This window comes from Sphaerodactylus townsendi, linkage group LG15 (assembly GCF_021028975.2).
Source record: "Sphaerodactylus townsendi isolate TG3544 linkage group LG15, MPM_Stown_v2.3, whole genome shotgun sequence".
Lineage (NCBI taxonomy): Eukaryota > Metazoa > Chordata > Lepidosauria > Squamata > Sphaerodactylidae > Sphaerodactylus > Sphaerodactylus townsendi.
The window spans coordinates 23,999,891-24,017,070 of NC_059439.1; the positions used below are offsets into that span (position 1 = coordinate 23,999,891).

Sequence of the window (17,180 nt, forward strand, 5' to 3'; positions counted from 1 at the left end):
ATCGGGGAGATCGGGTAAATGTAAAGGGGTAAGATTCATATACTTGGATCTAATTTCCTTGAATCTGAAACAGTGTAGTAATTGGTGGGCCAGAGATTCAACTGAGCCATCATTACATAGGGACAAGCTTTTAGCCTTTTCTTGCTTGTTAAATCTTGTTAAATCTGCCATGTAACAAGGCAGAAGTATGTTTCCACTTGTGCAGTGCTGGATCCACTCCATTATGTAGAGTCCAGTACCCAACTGTAACGTATAAATAATCTATTATGTCTTGATGTATTATGGTTGCCTGACAGTTTCAATGAAGCCAAGTTCATCACTTTCAGCATGTTAGTCTTTTGCAGTGTTTGGCTGTGCTTCGTTCCAACCTACTGGAGCACCAAAGGGAAATACATGGTGGCTGTCGAGATCTTCTCCATTTTAGCTTCCAGCGCTGGGCTCTTGGGCTGCATCTTTGTTCCAAAGTGCTATGTTATTATTCTGAAGCCTGAGTTGAACAACAAGGAACAACTTATAAGGAGGAAACATTAAAGATATTTTCTCATACAGAAATATGCCTACTTCCCATATTGCACTCTCCAGTTTTAACTCAGCAAGCCATAGTTTCTTTGGAGGCAGAGAATGACAATCTCTGCTTGTTATAAAGTTGATCTACATGCAATGGTTCAAAAACTGGTGTGATTATTCTGTGTTCCAGTTTCACTCTGTCTCACTGGAGCTTGATGGGTGTGGGGTTCCCTTGGATTCCTTTTGAGAATATAGGACAAGTTTTAAAAAACTTAAGGCACAATTGCCCAACTTCCTAGGAAATATAAAAACATTGCAGAATCACATCCACAGAGTTAGTTGTCGGCTTTTCAACTTTGGCAGGGAACACTTGCATAGTGGCATAGCTGGTTTAACCAAGTGGGAATGATTTTTACACTGAAATTCTAACCAGGGTGATGTCTTTGAACATCTGAGTTTGAACTCAAATGCTGGTAGCTGCTGTCTGCTACTTGGTACCAGAATCAGTTTCTCATAATGAACTATAGAAATACAATTTTATGCCTTTATAGCAGATTTAATGTAGTCAGAGACATTAGGATTAAATGCTGTGATGCAGAAGTGGAAACATCAATGGACAATGCAATTCCACTTGTGCAAGCTCTTGTGCAACATGCAACATTTCCCGCCCTAAATATTATAGAACCCAGAAACTGGTTGCATGATCCTCAGCGTAGCATTTTGTGCTTTTTCAGAGGGAACACAAATTACTTTTTCAGCCATAGAAGAGCAGCATAGGATCTTTCTGCAGTCAATAAAGTTTCCACTGGAGGAGGGCCTTTTTAGGTACCAAGCTGGGATGCTGGTTGAAAAAGCATGTTGGTGAATGTTTGGGCAATTCCATTGTAATTTCCTGCTCCGTTACTCAAGAGGCCATCTCCCTGGTGTGGCTGGAAAATAAAATAATAAACTTACACATGCTCAACTGGTAAAGAAGAAGAAACACACAGTAGTTTTAAGACACCCAGGATTTTGAAAGAGGTGGGAGGATAGGTTGGGAATAGGGCAGGTCATTGTGAAAAGGGTAATATTTCCCTCTCTTGAAGAAGCAAGTTCCAGAAACAGAGTCCAACACCTGCATTGGATTCCAAAGAGAACTGGGCACAATGACCAGTGGTCAGACCAGAAAGCACTGAGCCAAGACTGCAAAGACTGCCATCTGGCAATCTTAAAAATGCTCAGTCTTCCTAGACAAAGGAAGCAGTTGTCCTTCAGGAGAGAACAATAGGGTGGATGTTGACCTTGACTTTATGACTCAATGCTGGGAAACATCCAGTGGTTGATTAGATTTAGGGTGGAATTGATGAAACCACAATTCTAAGGTTTTTCCAATTCAAAGTGAGGTAGTGGTTCCCAGGAATAAGGCAGGAGAAGGACTGATATATTTAGAGAATAAAAATAATTATCTGAATGCTTTGATTGTATCAGTCTAGCTGGCACTTAACATATCTTTTGTGAACAAGAAAGCAGGTGATCTGAGTCCTAGAGCAGTGGCTGTTTCCCAGGCCTTGGTCATTGATCACCACATATCAAAGATGTAGCTGACTGTTATCCATTCATGTGGGGGACCAAGGTGTTTTTCCAGACAGATCCTCTTCCTGTAGGTTACACAGTACAGAGCTGGAGATGGCATCCATTTTAATGTGTGTTGCCAGAGTACCTTCATGGAGGACTGGTGGTGAACTACTTCCCTGTCTCACCACCAGTCGGTCTAATAGTAAGACCATGTTTGAAAATCATACCTTTTACACATTTCAAAACAAAACTTGTTCCTCAAAATTCAACCGAAGTTTCCAATAGACAACCCAATTCAGGGCTGGAGATGGCATCCATTTTAACCTGAAATGATTTAATCATACTTTTTTACATATTTAAAAACATAAGAACATAAGAACAAGCCAGCTGGATCAGACCAGAGTCCATCTAGTCCAGCTCTCTGCTACTCGCAGTGGCCCACCAGGTGCCATTGGGAGCTCACCTGCAGGATGTGAAAGCAATACAAACAACACTTGTACCTGAAAATTCAAGTGACAGTTGAAAAGTTGGGTCCCCTGTTATTACCAAAAGGACTTTAATTAATTCTATTTCTTCCTAAATTCCCTGTGGACAACAAGCAGCCGGGAGAAGAACTGCTTAGCACAACAGTGGCAGGTGACAAATGTCCCTGCTTGTTTCAGAACTAGCAACAGGTGGAGGTCTATTGGTGTGACTGATGCCACTTTATAATTAAACTTAGAATGCTGATCTTAGTGATGCTGGCGTTACTGGTCTTCAGTCGTGTTGTGGGCAAGGTTCATGTTTCTCAATGTGCTGCTGTGGATAGCTACCCCATTCTTCGTCTGTATCTCCAGCCAGGAGATGTTATCATTGGTGCCATTATATCTCAGACACTTTTTGCCACCAGTCCGAAAGACTTCAAGTGCCAATCACGTGAGATGGTATCTGAAGAGTTTGTGTATGTAATTTAAGACTTCTTTTTGTTATACCATGTGCATACTTTATGCTTTCTACCTGAATAATCATACAGGTAACCTTCACATGTTTTCATTTCCATTCCTAGAGATTGTGTCAGACCCAGATCAGCATCACCATTACATACAGAGACATCTCAAAAGGGTAAGGATGTCACAAGCAACCACAGGATTTTCTCTAATAGAAGAGGTTGCTCATGGTCATAGGCAAACTGAGGAGTTGGTTGCTGTGGTAGTTTGGTACCCAAATATGTGGTGCTTAGAACGTGAATGCTTAATGCTACATTGAATAAATCAGAATTAGCTGTCATTAACCACTGGCCATGGGGTTACCTATTTCTTGTCTGCTCCATCCAATTTATTACATTTATATTATCCTTGTTGGCCGAAGAAAGTGGATGTGGCACGCCGCAAAGTGTGTAAGGCGGCAGTGTGGGTGGCCTGGGAGCTCTGTGGTGGCGTTATCCTGCACCCTGACATAACCACCTGGGAGCGTGCTCTCTTTAGTTCGGACAGTGTGCACCTATCTGAACAGGGACTGGACATTTGGCTGAGTACCATGCAGCAAGTGCTTTTGGACTGGTTGGAAGGCTTGCGAAGCTGTGGTAGGAGCTGAATGCTCAGCTCGGTGGCAGTTTGGGCAGAGGAACGCATCTTTAGGGGAGGCCGAGCTGGTGCACTGGTCCTCCCCATGTTTGGGGGTCTCCTTAAGAGGCTTGGGGTGGGGCGGGCTCATGGCACATGCCGCGGAGGCCTCTGCCATTCGAGCCTGACAACCCAGCAGGAAGGGGGTCAAAGCGGGTGGGTGCCCAGGTGGCCCAGTATCTCCTGTCCTCCCCAATATGGATTGGGGTGAGGTGCTGGGGTCAGCCAGTGATGCTGACCGGCCACAAAACGGATGCGTTCCTCTTGCTTGCCCAGCTTCTGCCTCAATAAAAAGGGCTGCGGCCCAATTTAATTCCAAGACGTGTCCTGTAGTTATTCACCAGATGGAACATCTGCACATCTGGGTGCAACTATGTTTCCGTTACCTGGCAGATGACAAAAATGTCCTCCTTATCCTTCCTTTTTTGTCTTTGCAAAGGGTAACCAGTTGATCTCATTCACGGGTTTTATTTGTAGAATGCCAAAGTAGAGTGTTTTCATTAAGACTAGGTGCTTCCTGAAGTGTTAATCAACCCATTATTTCCAAGTTGCAACATGAGGAAGCTAGTGGAGGCACATCAATTCAATCTCTGTTTGAATAATGAAGCCTTGAATAATAATTCTCACACAAGTGTCGTATCCAGATTTCACAATGCAATATCAATAAAAGCAGTTATATGGCTCCGGTGTTAATTTTACAAAGAATAGAATATATTCATGACACAGCCTATAAATATTTATTGCAGGTTCATGCCTCAGAACTACCAGCACATCCTGGCTTTGGCATTTGCTGTCAAGGAGATCAATGAAAATCCACACATCTTGCCAAATCTCACCCTGGGGTTCCATATCTATGACAGTCATCTGAATCCAAAATTGACGTACCGTGCAGCTCTGCAACATATTTCCCCAAGGAACAGATTTGTCCCCAACTACAGGTGTCATATCCAGGACAACGTACAAGCAGTTCTCGAGGACATTAATTCAGACGATTCACAAATTGTCCAAGATCTTTTCAGCATCTACAAGATTCCACAGGTAGGCAATCAGGGTGGGATGCACAAGTTATCCAGTTTTTTACCTGCTCCATTACAACCGTTTTACATTATCGTGGTCTGATTTAATCAATTTTGTTGATAAGAGAAATGGTGTAAGCATTCCTTTAAAGATTCTTTTCTGTCTTTATATATAACCATGTTAGTATTCATCTCTGAAGTTGTTCAGCATGTATGTTGTGAAGAGAATTTTTTAAAAAAACTTCCTTACATTTATTAGCAAAATTTATTTGAGAAGTTGATACCATTCGGAGGCAAATAGGTCTGGGCACGGTGTGTATATTAAACTGCGCACATCAGAGTTAAAACATAATTTGATCCAATACTTGAATGTATTGAAAAATTTATTTAAATACTTTATGTAGTTCATAAAACAGTAGATACATTTGTGAACTGATTAAATATCTCTGAATGGTTCACTTTTATGCTAGTAGCCAATTCTGGTTTGAATCATGTAACAATGGTAATTAACAGTGCCTCATTGCATTAACATCAACCATTTTCTGGGGATGAGAAAGTAGTTTTGTTTGAAAGCGCAGTCTTTTCCTAGCATACTACTATAGATATAGATATATAGATATAGAAGCAGCATCAGGTCCAAAAATGAGCTCCCTCATCAATAAATAGAGTCATGAAGCAGAATTATAATGTGGAATACTTTGAATTCCTCTTGCCTTCAAACCCCCAGGAGGGGAAGTAGGATGTACCCATTGCTTACACTGGGTACGGATGCACATATTCTAGCTGCTCTGGTTGGAAAGGAAGTAAAAGCAAAAAGCTGCTAATAGTTCAGGAAGCTAGTGGAGCTATTTTGTCCTTTCTCCCTCCCCAAGAAAGGCCATTATCTGCTCAATACCTACCTACCTACCTACCTACCTACCTACCTACCTACCTACCTACCTACCTACCTACCTACCTACCTACCTACCTACCTACCTACCTACCTACCTACCTACCTACCTACCTACCTACCTACCTACCAATTTATTATTTATTTATTTATTATTATTCAACTTATATCCCACCCTACCCACATATGGCTCAGGATAGTGAGCAACATTGATATAAACATCTGGCATCAATGGTCATCATCAGGTCAACGAGCATCAATAACATAGCACTACAAAATAGCAAAAATACAACTGCATAGAATACAATACAAAAATTATAACTAACATATAATAGGTGAATATTACACATAAAAAAATCAGTAAACATAACAAAGTAACATAACATCATTAACATCATGGCATCAGTAACAGCATCCTAACATCAAGTAGGCTTGGAGAGTCGGGTGCAACAAATACCAGATTTGGCCTGAATCTGGGCGAATTCGGGCATATTCAGGCCAAAATCACCCGAATATGTCCTGCTGAATATGAACAAATCCGAATGCAAGGGTATATCCAAATATGCTATTTGTCTTATTTGGGCATACAGATAATTTTCTGGCCAAATAAATTGAAATCCAAATTTTACTGAATTTCTAGTGTATTGACCAAGCTCATCAAACATCATTAAGGAAACATCAAACTACATCATGAAAATAACTTAAATACACAAGATGGCGACTTCCAGTACATTCAAACAATCAAACTACAGAACATAACGACCCAAGGCTAACCAACTGAGCAGTTTACAATAGTGTCAGTATATTAACAAACCTACATAACTAACCTACATAACTAATGTAGGTTAGTAACTAACCTACATAAGAAACAATTATATTACTAAACCTAGTACTTAAGCTCCCCATGCCTAATATCTGCAACTAATGCTATTAACTGCAAACAATTAACCAATTCACTACCTAACGGACTAGAACAATCAATATAAGATCACTAAACAGCTGTAATAACCCAACCCACCTTCACAGTCAGCATCTCCAGTAGGAAATAGCATCCACTAAACTCCATCCTCGGTAGAGTGCAACATTCCAGTCGAAAGAGCCACCATCCTGCCACTGCCACCACTTACATGTTCTAATTGAACAGTACCCCGCCTCTGCACATTCCATGGAGGCCCCTGCCACGGGCCCCCACTGCTGCACAGGAGCATCTTATGATGAGCAGATGAACCCCACCCGGAACTCTCACTGCTGGTGGCCGCCACCGCCACCTCCAAGAACCCGAATGCCACTGCTAGCTCCATGGGTCAGAACGCAGCCACTGTAGTTGTTGATATTGGGGGGAGGAAGCTGACACCGGGCCCCCTAGCTACCTACCTAGCCAGCCAGCCAGCCAGCCAGCCAGCCAGCCAGCCAGCCAGCCAGCCAGCCAGCCAGCCAGCCACCCACCCACCCACCCTCCCTCCTTCCTTCCTTCCTTCCTTCCTTCCTTCCTTCCTTCCTTCCTTCCTTCCTTCCTTCCTTCCTTCCTTCCTTCCTTCCTTCCTTCCTTCCTTCCTTCCTTCCTTCCTTCCTTCCTTCCTTCCTTCCTTCCTACCTACCTACCTTCCTTCCTTCCTACCTACCTACCTACCTACCTACCTACCTACCTACCTACCTACCTACCTAGTTTATTAACTTATGTTCATATATATTTCTTATGGCCCAGATAAGAAATGATGAAATATACAACCACACAAAAGTGTACCTGTTCCATTTTGAAAATCTGTCTTTAGCTGTTGTATGGTCCTGCCCCAGTGATGATGGATAACACTCAATCCCCATCCTTCTATAATATGGTCCCAAATGAAACCCAACAGTATCTGGGAATTCTTCAAATACTTCTGCATTTCAATTGGAAGTGGATTGGATTCTTGACTATGGTTGGTGTGAACTTAGAGTGGTTTGTCCAGAGGATGTTTCCAGTCTTTTCCCAGCATGGCGTCTGTTTTGCCTTCATGTATTCACAGTCCGATATGGTAGGCAATGATTATATGAAAGGCTATCTGAAAAGCTTTTCAGAACTGTATGAAAAAATGATGGGGAGCACTGCCAACATAATTATCTTCAAAGGACAAACTCGTACCTTTTTAAATGCCAGAGGTATGATAGAATTAGCACAGATTAAATACATGGTGGCAAAACCAAAAGGCAAAGTATGGATTGTAACAGTTCACATGGACTTAAAAACATATCACGACAAATTAAGCCGGGATGTGCAAATCTTTCATGGCATGATATCAGTGTCCCTTCACTTGAATGAACTTCAGGGATTCCAAGACTTTTTTAAGAGCAGAAAGCCATCCACTGCGGAGGGAGATCTATTTCTCAAGGACTTCTGGTCATACACATTTCGTTGTGCATTCCCAGATTCAGTTATGGGCAATGTGCATCAGGCTAATTGCACTGGAGATGAAACCCTGAAGGACCTTCCTGCATTCGAAGTGAGCATGACTGGCCACAGCTACAACATCTATAATGCGGTCTATGCTGTTGCTTACGCTTTGCATGCTATGCATTCTTCAAAAGTTCAAGCAAAGATGCAAGGAGAGACAAGGAAGCTGACAATTCACCAACCCTGGCAGGTAGTGCATCACCTTTGTAAGCTGGAGAGCAACATTGTCACAGGCTGAAAGTAAATGCAGCACTACTGTTCTTTTCTCTACACCTGAAGCAACTTTTTTATATGCATTATGCTGGAGATGGGGTTGATATCACAATAGTACTTCATCCCTGTGACATTGGCAGTGACACAGGTACCACCTGTGTGAGAGTTAAAACTCTGTGCATATAACAGTCAAACTACATGTTACCCCAGACACCATATATAAATTTTCATAAGGGTTCAAAACTCGCAACTTTTTTTGCATTTGAAAATGTGATTGGGAGCAGGGAAGAATATTGCCTGATGCTGTTTCAGCCCATACTTGCCAACTGTTGAACCTCTAAATTTTTCTCTAAACTGAAATTGGCAGGTGTTGGTTGGACCCATGTCTACTGTAGCATGTGGTAGAGACCCTCCCCAGTGTCAATCTCCTGGTTTCTTGGCTGCAGTCTACCTTTTGGTCAACGGTGGAGCCAAGAAATAGAAAATTTAGAAGAATTTCAATTTCTTCATCATCAGCCTTAAGGTTTTGTAGAGTCATTACTTTTCCCTTCTTGATGTTGAACTGTAATCCCACTTCATTTTTTTTGTTTTAACTTTCATTAGTAATCATTTAATGTCTTCTATATGTTCTGCCAGTAAGGTGGGGCCATCTGCATATTTCAAATTGTTGTTCACTCCATGGATTTTCACAAGTCTGTTAACTATGTTCCTACTCTATTTCAAAACAAGCCTGTTCACTGCGCAGATAAGCAGAAGCATTTTATTGTCATTGTGCACGCACAACGAAATTTGCAGCAGCATTCCTCGATCAACACAATTTCAGACTCATACCTCATCCTCACTTTCCCCTTCCTCCACCCATCCCTACACAGCCCCAAACACATCAACACGAAGCCACCGAGTTCAGCATAGCCACAGCTCTAGAATAGAAGCTGTCTCTAAGCCTCTTTGTCCTAGGCCGTTTCCGCACGGCCCATTTATGACGGCCTGGGGGCTGCAAAAGGCTTCCCCAGGTCAGCTGCTTCAGATTGACAGGCGCCACTGCTGCAACGCAGCAGCGGGCGCGATTCCTGACTCTCCTTCCTCCTTCAGGGCGGCGCCAAGCTTCTAAACAACAACCCTTTAAAGGGTTGTTGTTGAGGGAGCGTTTTCCGCGGCGCTGGGTGCGAACCGCTGGAAGACGCTGTTCTCTCTCCGCCTCTTTACTGCCAGAATTCGGTGCCGCAGTGTGCCCCGCTCACACTGTCCTCCGACCTCCAGGGGTCGGAGGGCAGCGCGGCTGGCGCCCGCAGGCAACGCAGGGAGAACACACCGGTGAGTGGGGCTGGGAGGGCACAGAGGCGGCTCCGCGCGAGTCAGCTCTGCCGCCTGTCGTTTCGGCTTCGCTCGCAGACGCTTATGCGCGAGCGATTCGCTTCCACGCCGGCAGAACTCCTGCCGGCTTGGGGGCGCCTCCTGGCCGTGCAGAAACGGCCCTAGTTTTTATAGACATGTATAGATTAAAGCCTGCATGCACAGACTGAAAAATACTGATACATACAATCCTTCAAAAAGTCAATTGAACTAATCATATTCATTGGCAAATTTAAACATAGGAAATGGTAGATGTTGCTATTTATTTTTTGATAATAAGGCAGACATTTTTCATTTTTCAATGTAGCTCCATCACTTTCTGAGATGCGTCTCATTTAACAACAGCGCTGGAGATCAGATTTCCTTTGACCACAATGGAGAATTGATAGCAGGACTCGATATTATCAACTGGGTAACATTTCCAAACCAATCTTTTGTTAGAGTGAAAGTGGGAAAGATCCACGCCCAGGCTCCTTTACAGCAAGCACTTCAGCTAGATGAAGAATCCATGGTATGGCACCCCCGATTTCACCAAGTAAGACTAGAAAACAGCCTCTTTAGGATATAGGCTACTGTGGAATAGAAGGGCGTGTGGGTTCAGGGAGGATCTCTCATCATTGTTGGGAAAGAACCAACAACTCATGGCATGATGTGAGCTCTTATAATACATAAGAATTTCAAGCCATTGTTCCAAGACTAAAGCTTGGTTCTTTTGGTTTAGGTACGACCTGTGTCTTTATGCAGTGAGAATTGCAGTCCTGGATATAGAATGACAAAGAGGGAAGGGGAGCCCTTCTGCTGTTATAATTGCAGCCAATGTCCAGAAGGGACAATCTCTGATCATCAAGGTAAGAAATGTACACTTCAGAGTACTCAGACGGGTTGGCGCAATGTGCCTATAAGAGAAAGCAAAATGTAAAACAGAAAAGACTAACAATCAGATGACAAGTTACAAAGAAACTGAGATCTGGCAGCAAACATTGTAGGCTCATACTGGCTTCTTATTCCAACACTGCAAATGGCAGGAAATTGTACTGGAAATGGCAGGAAATTGTACTGTATGTTGAGCGTTGCAGAAAACCCAGATGAAAATGAGATTACAAAATAAGTTTGCAATCCGATGGAGAACTCCTCTGAGTAAGAAAGACCTCTTTCTCACTATTTGCGATCAAATTGGAATCTGGTTGATGTTCATCCGGTATTAGATGTTAGTTATGCAAAATGTATTCTAGGTGGTTAGTTTAATTTATGAACTGAATTCAATTTCTACTAAGTTTAGTTCACAAATAAATGAACAATATGGGGAGTTTGCTACACTTAATACTCTCTTTTGCAGATATGCCTGACTGTTTCCAATGCTCAGTTGGTCATTTTCCACACAAGGACCAGAAGTGTTGCATTCCCAAGATGATCAGCTTCTTGTCTTACGAAGAACCTTTGGGAGCTGGTTTAATTCTTGTTGCTCTGACTCTGTCTTTAATCACATTGTTTGTACTTGGAATATTTATAAAACACCACAGCACTCCCATAGTGAAAGCCAACAACAGTAAGCTGACATACACTCTTCTCAATTCACTTCTGCTCTGCTTCCTCTGTGCCCTGCTATTCATTGGCAAACCTGGAAAGATAATGTGTCTCCTTCGCCAAACTGCCTTTGGCATCATTTTCTCCATTGCAGTTTCTTCCGTGTTAGCAAAAACGATCACAGTGATTGTGGCTTTCATGGCCACCAAACCTGGAAGCCGGATGAGGAAATGGGTGGGGAAAAGGCTGTCTGTTTCCATTGTTCTTTCCTGCTGTTTGATTCAAGTTGGCATTTGTATCATTTGGCTAGTAAAATCCCCCCCATTCCCAGATGTTGACATGCATTCAATGACAGAAGAAGTTGTATTAGAATGTAATGATGCCTCTCCTACTATGTTTTACTGTGTCTTGGGCTATATGGGCCTCCTGGCTAGTGTGAGCTTCCTGGTGGCTTTCATTGCTAGGAAGCTACCCGACAGTTTCAATGAAGCCAAGTTCATCACTTTCAGCATGCTGATCTTTTGCACCGTTTGGTTATCCTTTGTTCCAGCCTACCTGAGTATCAAAGGGAAATACATGGTGGCTGTTGAGATCTTCTCTATCTTAGCCTCCAGTGCTGGCTTACTGGGCTTTATCTTTTTCCCCAAATGCTTCATTATTGTGCTTAGACCTGAACTGAATCACAGAGCACAGCTAATAAGGAAAAACCAATGAACTTGTTGAATTCGCCTGAGCTATATCGTAGTTTCATAGCAGTGGAATCATTTCATAATTGTGTAAACATTGACACTTCCTACTATTGTTAAATAACTTTTCAGAGTCTAAAGTTCCTTCATTTCATAAGAACATATAAGAACATAAGAACAAGCCAGCTGGATCAGACCAGAATCCATCTAGTCCAGCTCTCTGCTACTTGCAGTGGCCCACCAGGTGCCTTTGGGAGCTCACATGCAGGATGTGAAAGCAATGGCCTTCTGCTGCTGCTGCTCCTGAGCACCTGGACTGTTAAGGCATTTGCAATCTCAGATCAAAGAGGATCAAGATTGGTAGCCATAAATTGACTTCTCCTCCATAAATCTGTCCAAGCCCCTTTTGAAGCTATCCAGGTTAGTGGCCATCACCACCTCCTGTGGCAGCATATTCCAAACACCAATCACACGTTGCGTGAAGAAGTGTTTCCTTTTATTAGTCCTAATTCTTCCCCCCAGCATTTTCAATGTATGCCCCCTGGTTCTAGTATTGTGAGAAAGAGAGAAAAATTTCTCTCTGTCAACATTTTCTACCCCATGCATAATTTTATAGACTTCAATCATATCTCCCCTCAGACGTCTCTTCTCCAAGTTAAAGAGTCCCAAACGCTGCAGCCTCTCCTTAAGTCTAAGTGGACAGTTCAGAATGTATTTATATTTCTGGTAGTTTGAATGAATGCATGGATATGAAAATTTATCTACACAGTTACTCCACTTTTCTTCAAACAACAGAGGGCAACTAACAGGGGAAAAATGAGTGAAGAAGTTGTACCCTCATGAATAACTGAACTTTATAAAATGTTCATGAAAATTTTTCCTGAAAGTTATAAATACAACCATGTCCATATGACTTGCATTAACATTAAAGCCCTTAACGCTTCCAAACAGGAGTTCCCCCCCCCTTTCTTGGATGGCCAGTTGAGAGATTGCAGCATATTACTGGTGATTTAAATGCACAGTTATACGAATCTAAAGATACAGATCCATCATCTCCCCCTGCCAATGAATTGTGAATTTACACAAAATGAATTCCAACAAATGCTTATTTAGTGAGTCTGAAGAATATCTCACCTGCTTGTGTAACCCCCATGCTCAGAATGGGTTGACCCAGTAAGGGGTGGAGACTCAAAGCAGCAAGAGGCTGCAGCAGACCTCATGTAGTTGGAGGAGACAAGGCTACCAGACTCGGACCTTGGTTGTATAAGCCCTTAACACCTTGTTAAGGTAACTGCCATATTGTTGGGAACTACTGGGAAGGTAGTTGTTTATTTTTGCTATGTTGTAAATGTTGGAGTTTATTGTTTCAGGGTTTCTTTTTGTGGTTGTAATGGGTGAGAGTTCTCCTGGAAACCTTCATCATGTTGAAGCCTGTTCATCAAGCCCTTGGAGTCTTCAGGAGCCAACCCACTTGCAAAGAAGAATTGGACTTGGCAGTATCAGTAGACTGTAAATAGAAGGACTTGAAAATGCAACCTGAACAGGACCTTGAAACGTGATGTTAAATGTTGATGTTATATGTTAAAGTAAACCATTTTGTTTTTTTTTTAATTGTTGTTGCAAACTCATTCCAAGTTCTGCCCCACAGAACCCACAGATAGAGGTTACATTTGCATGGTTTCCTTAACGAAATATTGGTGTAACCTTCTCCTGAATAGTATTCTTTCCTTTTTTAGATTCTTTCCATAAGGGGAATACATGATAATTACAATCTTCATCTTTTTTTAAAATTTCATTCGTTGCTTCACAATATTTATAAATATACGAATAGCCTATAGACATTGTCATACATATTAAACTTTAATTTAATGGTGAATTAATTGTAAAGACTTTGAATTATATGATAATAATTATTCTGGTTCTGGTGGGTTTCCTGGGCTGTGTGGCTGTGGTCTGGTGGATCTTGTTCTTAACATTTTGCCTGCATCTGTGGCTGGCATCTTCAGAGGTGTATCCCTCTGTAAGTCTGTAACAGACAGTGTGTAACAGACTTCCCTCTGTGATACACCTCTGAAGATGCCAGCCACAGATGCAGGCAAAACATTAGGAATAAGATCCACCAGACCACGGCCACACAGCCCGGGAAACCCACCAGAACCAGTTGAATCCGGCCGTGAAAGCCTTCGACAATACATATGACTGTTCTGTTTCTTGTTTTATAAGAATGGGCGTAACTAAAAATTAAACAGAAATCATTTGAAACTGTCTCTGTCATACACACACACATCCAAGCACAATTGCACAAGCACACAAAAATAAATGAAAGGCACGGTTCAAATACATTCAGGTCTTACATTCACTGAAATAGCAATACTGAGTAAATGCTTACTATTCTTATTAAAAATGATCACGTAATTTTTACTGCTGTTGGTTTATATTGTCCAACAAGTAAAGGTTTCACTGTCTCAAGTTCTAGATTCTAAGTGCATTACCAGCAATAAAGTGTATCAGCAGCAGTTCAAATGTCATTTCCGTGCTTCTGTGTAGACCAGAGGGGAAAAAATCAAATGCACTGTAAAAAGCCAGAAGAAACCACTACTTTTATGGAGATTCAGGGGTGGGGAGGAGTAGTGCCAAAATCTACTATAACCAAACGTGAAAAAGGAAAAAAAATTGGTGCACAGTCCTGTGTGTTTGTCTGTGCCATCAAATCACAGGGTTTCCGAGGCATTCAGAGGTGGTTTGCCATTGCCTGTCTCTGCATAACAACCCTGCTGTTCCTTGATGGTTTCTCATCTAATAACTAACCACTGCATAGCTTTTGCATAGGGTTTGACGTGATTGCATAGCTTTGATGTGATCAGGCTAGCCTGGGCCACCTAGGTCTGCACGGGGTCATCAAAAGGCGCCGTTTTGAGGAGCGCCAGGGATGCCGCGCGCCGAGGGGGCGCGAGAGCAGTAGCGTCGGGGTGGCTGCGCTGTCGCCGCCCCTGTAGTGGGGAGTGCCGGGGGACCCCGCGCTACTTGAGGAGAATAGCGTGGGGCTTAAGGTAAGTGGGGAAAGGGCCTACATGATTTTAATTGATTTGAGAGCTGCCTCTTCTCTTTGTCCCACCATGATTTCCTTTAACCTTTTGGATGACTTTTGGTGGATGAAGAGCCATCTTGATGATCTCCTGTTCTGTATCATGGCTGTACTACACTGTTTATTATTTCATGGGCCAGTTTTTAAAAATATGTCTTTGTGATAGTAGCAGGACAAGGATTCCAAAACTGGTCATAATATGCTCTTAAAGAGATGCAGCTTTGACTTCTTGATATCTGGCAGAATGTTCAGAGGAGGCAAAGCCCCTTTGTGTACATGGATGCATTCCAGGATACAGTACTGAAAAACAAATCCCAATGCTCACAATGAGGCAGCTATTTCAGTGATGCCATTTATTGGCCTGTGTGGGAAGGTCCTAAGTTAGGAACTGCCCACCAAGCCCTGTCTACTGGCCAATAAAAGCGAGGGAGCTGGCAATGAGGAGCATTTTTACGGTGGCCTCTGGCCTCTGGAATGCTGCCCTCCTTGAGGTTCAAAAGGTGCCTATGTTAGTTTCATTTAGGCCGTTTCCGCATGGCCTTTTTATGGCGCCCTGGGGACGGGAAAAACGCTGTCCCCAGGGAGCCATTCGCACAGGCTTCGCTCCCCCTGGCTTCGCTCCCCCTCCCCCAGGGCGGCATCAGGGCCAGGTCACTAAAACAACCCTTTAAAGGGTTGTTTTTACCAACAGCCGCAGTTCCCCGCAGCACGGTGCTTAACGGGCACCGCTGGAACACGTTGCTTCTTTTCCTTTTCATTTCATCTGTCGGCCTGCTGGCTCCTCGAAGCTCCCCTCACTGTCCTCCAACCCCTGGAGGTCGGAGGGCAGCGTGGGCGGGGCTTCGGAGGCCAGCAGGCCGACGACGGGGACAAGGTGAGTGGGAAAGGGAAGGGGGCAGAGGCGGCTCCATGCGGAGCCGCCTGTCGTCCGCCGGCCTCTCCTGATTCTTGCCGGTGTGGGGGTGCCTGGGGGGCCGTGCGGAAACGGCCTTAGCCATCATAATACAATCCCACCACACTCCCTGGATTTCACTTAACGGTTTTTATCTTACCAGATTTTAATGCTCTGATTCTGGTTTACAGATAGTTTTATGCTTTTGGCTCATTCTGCACATGCAGAATAATGCACTTTCAAACTGCTTTTAGTGCTCTTTGAAGCTGTGCGGAATAGCAAAATCCACTTGCAAACAGTTGTGAAATTGGTTTGAAAACACATTATTTTGCATGTGTGGAAGGGGCCATAGGTTCAATGGCTAGTTTGTAAAGTCTTGCTTTTTAACATAATAACTTTTTTATTGGAAGTTGTCTCGAGCAAAGCTTTGAAGAGTTGGCTGCCAATAGCTGAAGGAAGAATGGCAAGCCACTAACAGAAGGCCCCATTCAAGAGCAGATGGTAGGCCAGACTTTTACCTCACAGGCAGAAAAGAGACATAGAGGAAGGGAGAAAGGGGCTAGGCCAAGGCAGAACTTCTCTGCTTCCCCAATAACTAAGAATTTGTCCACTGCTAATGGATACTTGAGGGCATGGTACCCCTGCTCTCCATGCCTCAGGAGTTGGAGCCTGATACCTAGAAGAATTTATTCTAATTCCACACTTTTCTCTACCAAAAGGAGGCTCAAAGTGGCTTACAATCACCTTCCCTTCCCCCCTCCTCACAATAGGTACCCTGTGAGGTAGATGAGAGAGTTCTGAGAGAATTGTGACTAGCCAAAGGTCACCCAGCAGGCTGCATATGGAAGAATGAGGAATTTAAACTGGTTCTCCAGATTATAGTCTACAGCTAAGGTGGGCTGATTCCGCATGGGCCAAAAACAGCAGTGTGAAAACGGTGTGAAAACAGTATAAATCCTTTTACACCATTTTCAACCCTTTTACACCATTTTCACACCGTTTTCACACTGCTGTTTTTGGCCCATGTGGAATCAGCCGTGGAAAAGAGGGAAATCAAACTAGGTTTTCCAGATTAGAGTCCGTTGCTATTAATCACTACACCATACTAGCTCTCCTAGTGTAGATGTTTGGAATCAGTTGTCAAAGGAGATCATTTCTTTCTTTTTTGCCAGTGGACAAGCTAGCTGAATCCGACCCATAAACTTCTGTTCATGTTATTCAGGAAAGACACAGAGAATATACTACTTTAACTTCAAAACCCTAGAATTAACAAACAAGACTGCAATTAAGTCTTCTACTTACTACATTCCCTGGGGAAAGGTAGCAGTCAACGACCAAACAAGCAGCAATATATATATATTTCCCCTATCGGTTAGGACTATGGTAGGGTCATGACTTCAAGCCTACTCACAGACAGAGCACTGATGTC

At 43.1% G+C, this 17,180-nt stretch overlaps 1 protein-coding gene across 1 annotated transcript; it reads left to right on the forward strand.

Annotated features, from left to right (window-relative positions):
• Positions 1-2,783: 2,783 nt before the first annotated feature.
• LOC125444223 (vomeronasal type-2 receptor 26-like) lies at positions 2,784-11,802 on the forward strand. Its single transcript, XM_048516656.1, has 7 exons — positions 2,784-2,984; positions 3,107-3,162; positions 4,409-4,700; positions 7,574-8,188; positions 9,872-10,099; positions 10,286-10,412; positions 10,901-11,802. The coding sequence occupies exons 1-7, from the start codon at positions 2,784-2,786 to the stop codon at positions 11,800-11,802; spliced, it is 2,421 nt and encodes an 806-aa protein (XP_048372613.1).
• The last annotated feature ends 5,378 nt before the right edge of the window (positions 11,803-17,180 follow it).

Excerpts from the sequence above, each read along its gene's own strand:
- LOC125444223 (XM_048516656.1), top strand. The coding sequence starts at position 2,784 with ATGCTGATCTTAGTGATGCTGGCGTTACTGGTCTTCAGTCGTGTTGTG. Across the intron at positions 2,985-3,106 it reads AGTGCCAATCACGTGAGATG|AGATTGTGTCAGACCCAGAT; the intron begins GTATCTGAAGAG and ends TTCCATTCCTAG. Across the intron at positions 10,100-10,285 it reads GGCACCCCCGATTTCACCAA|GTACGACCTGTGTCTTTATG; the intron begins GTAAGACTAGAA and ends CTTTTGGTTTAG.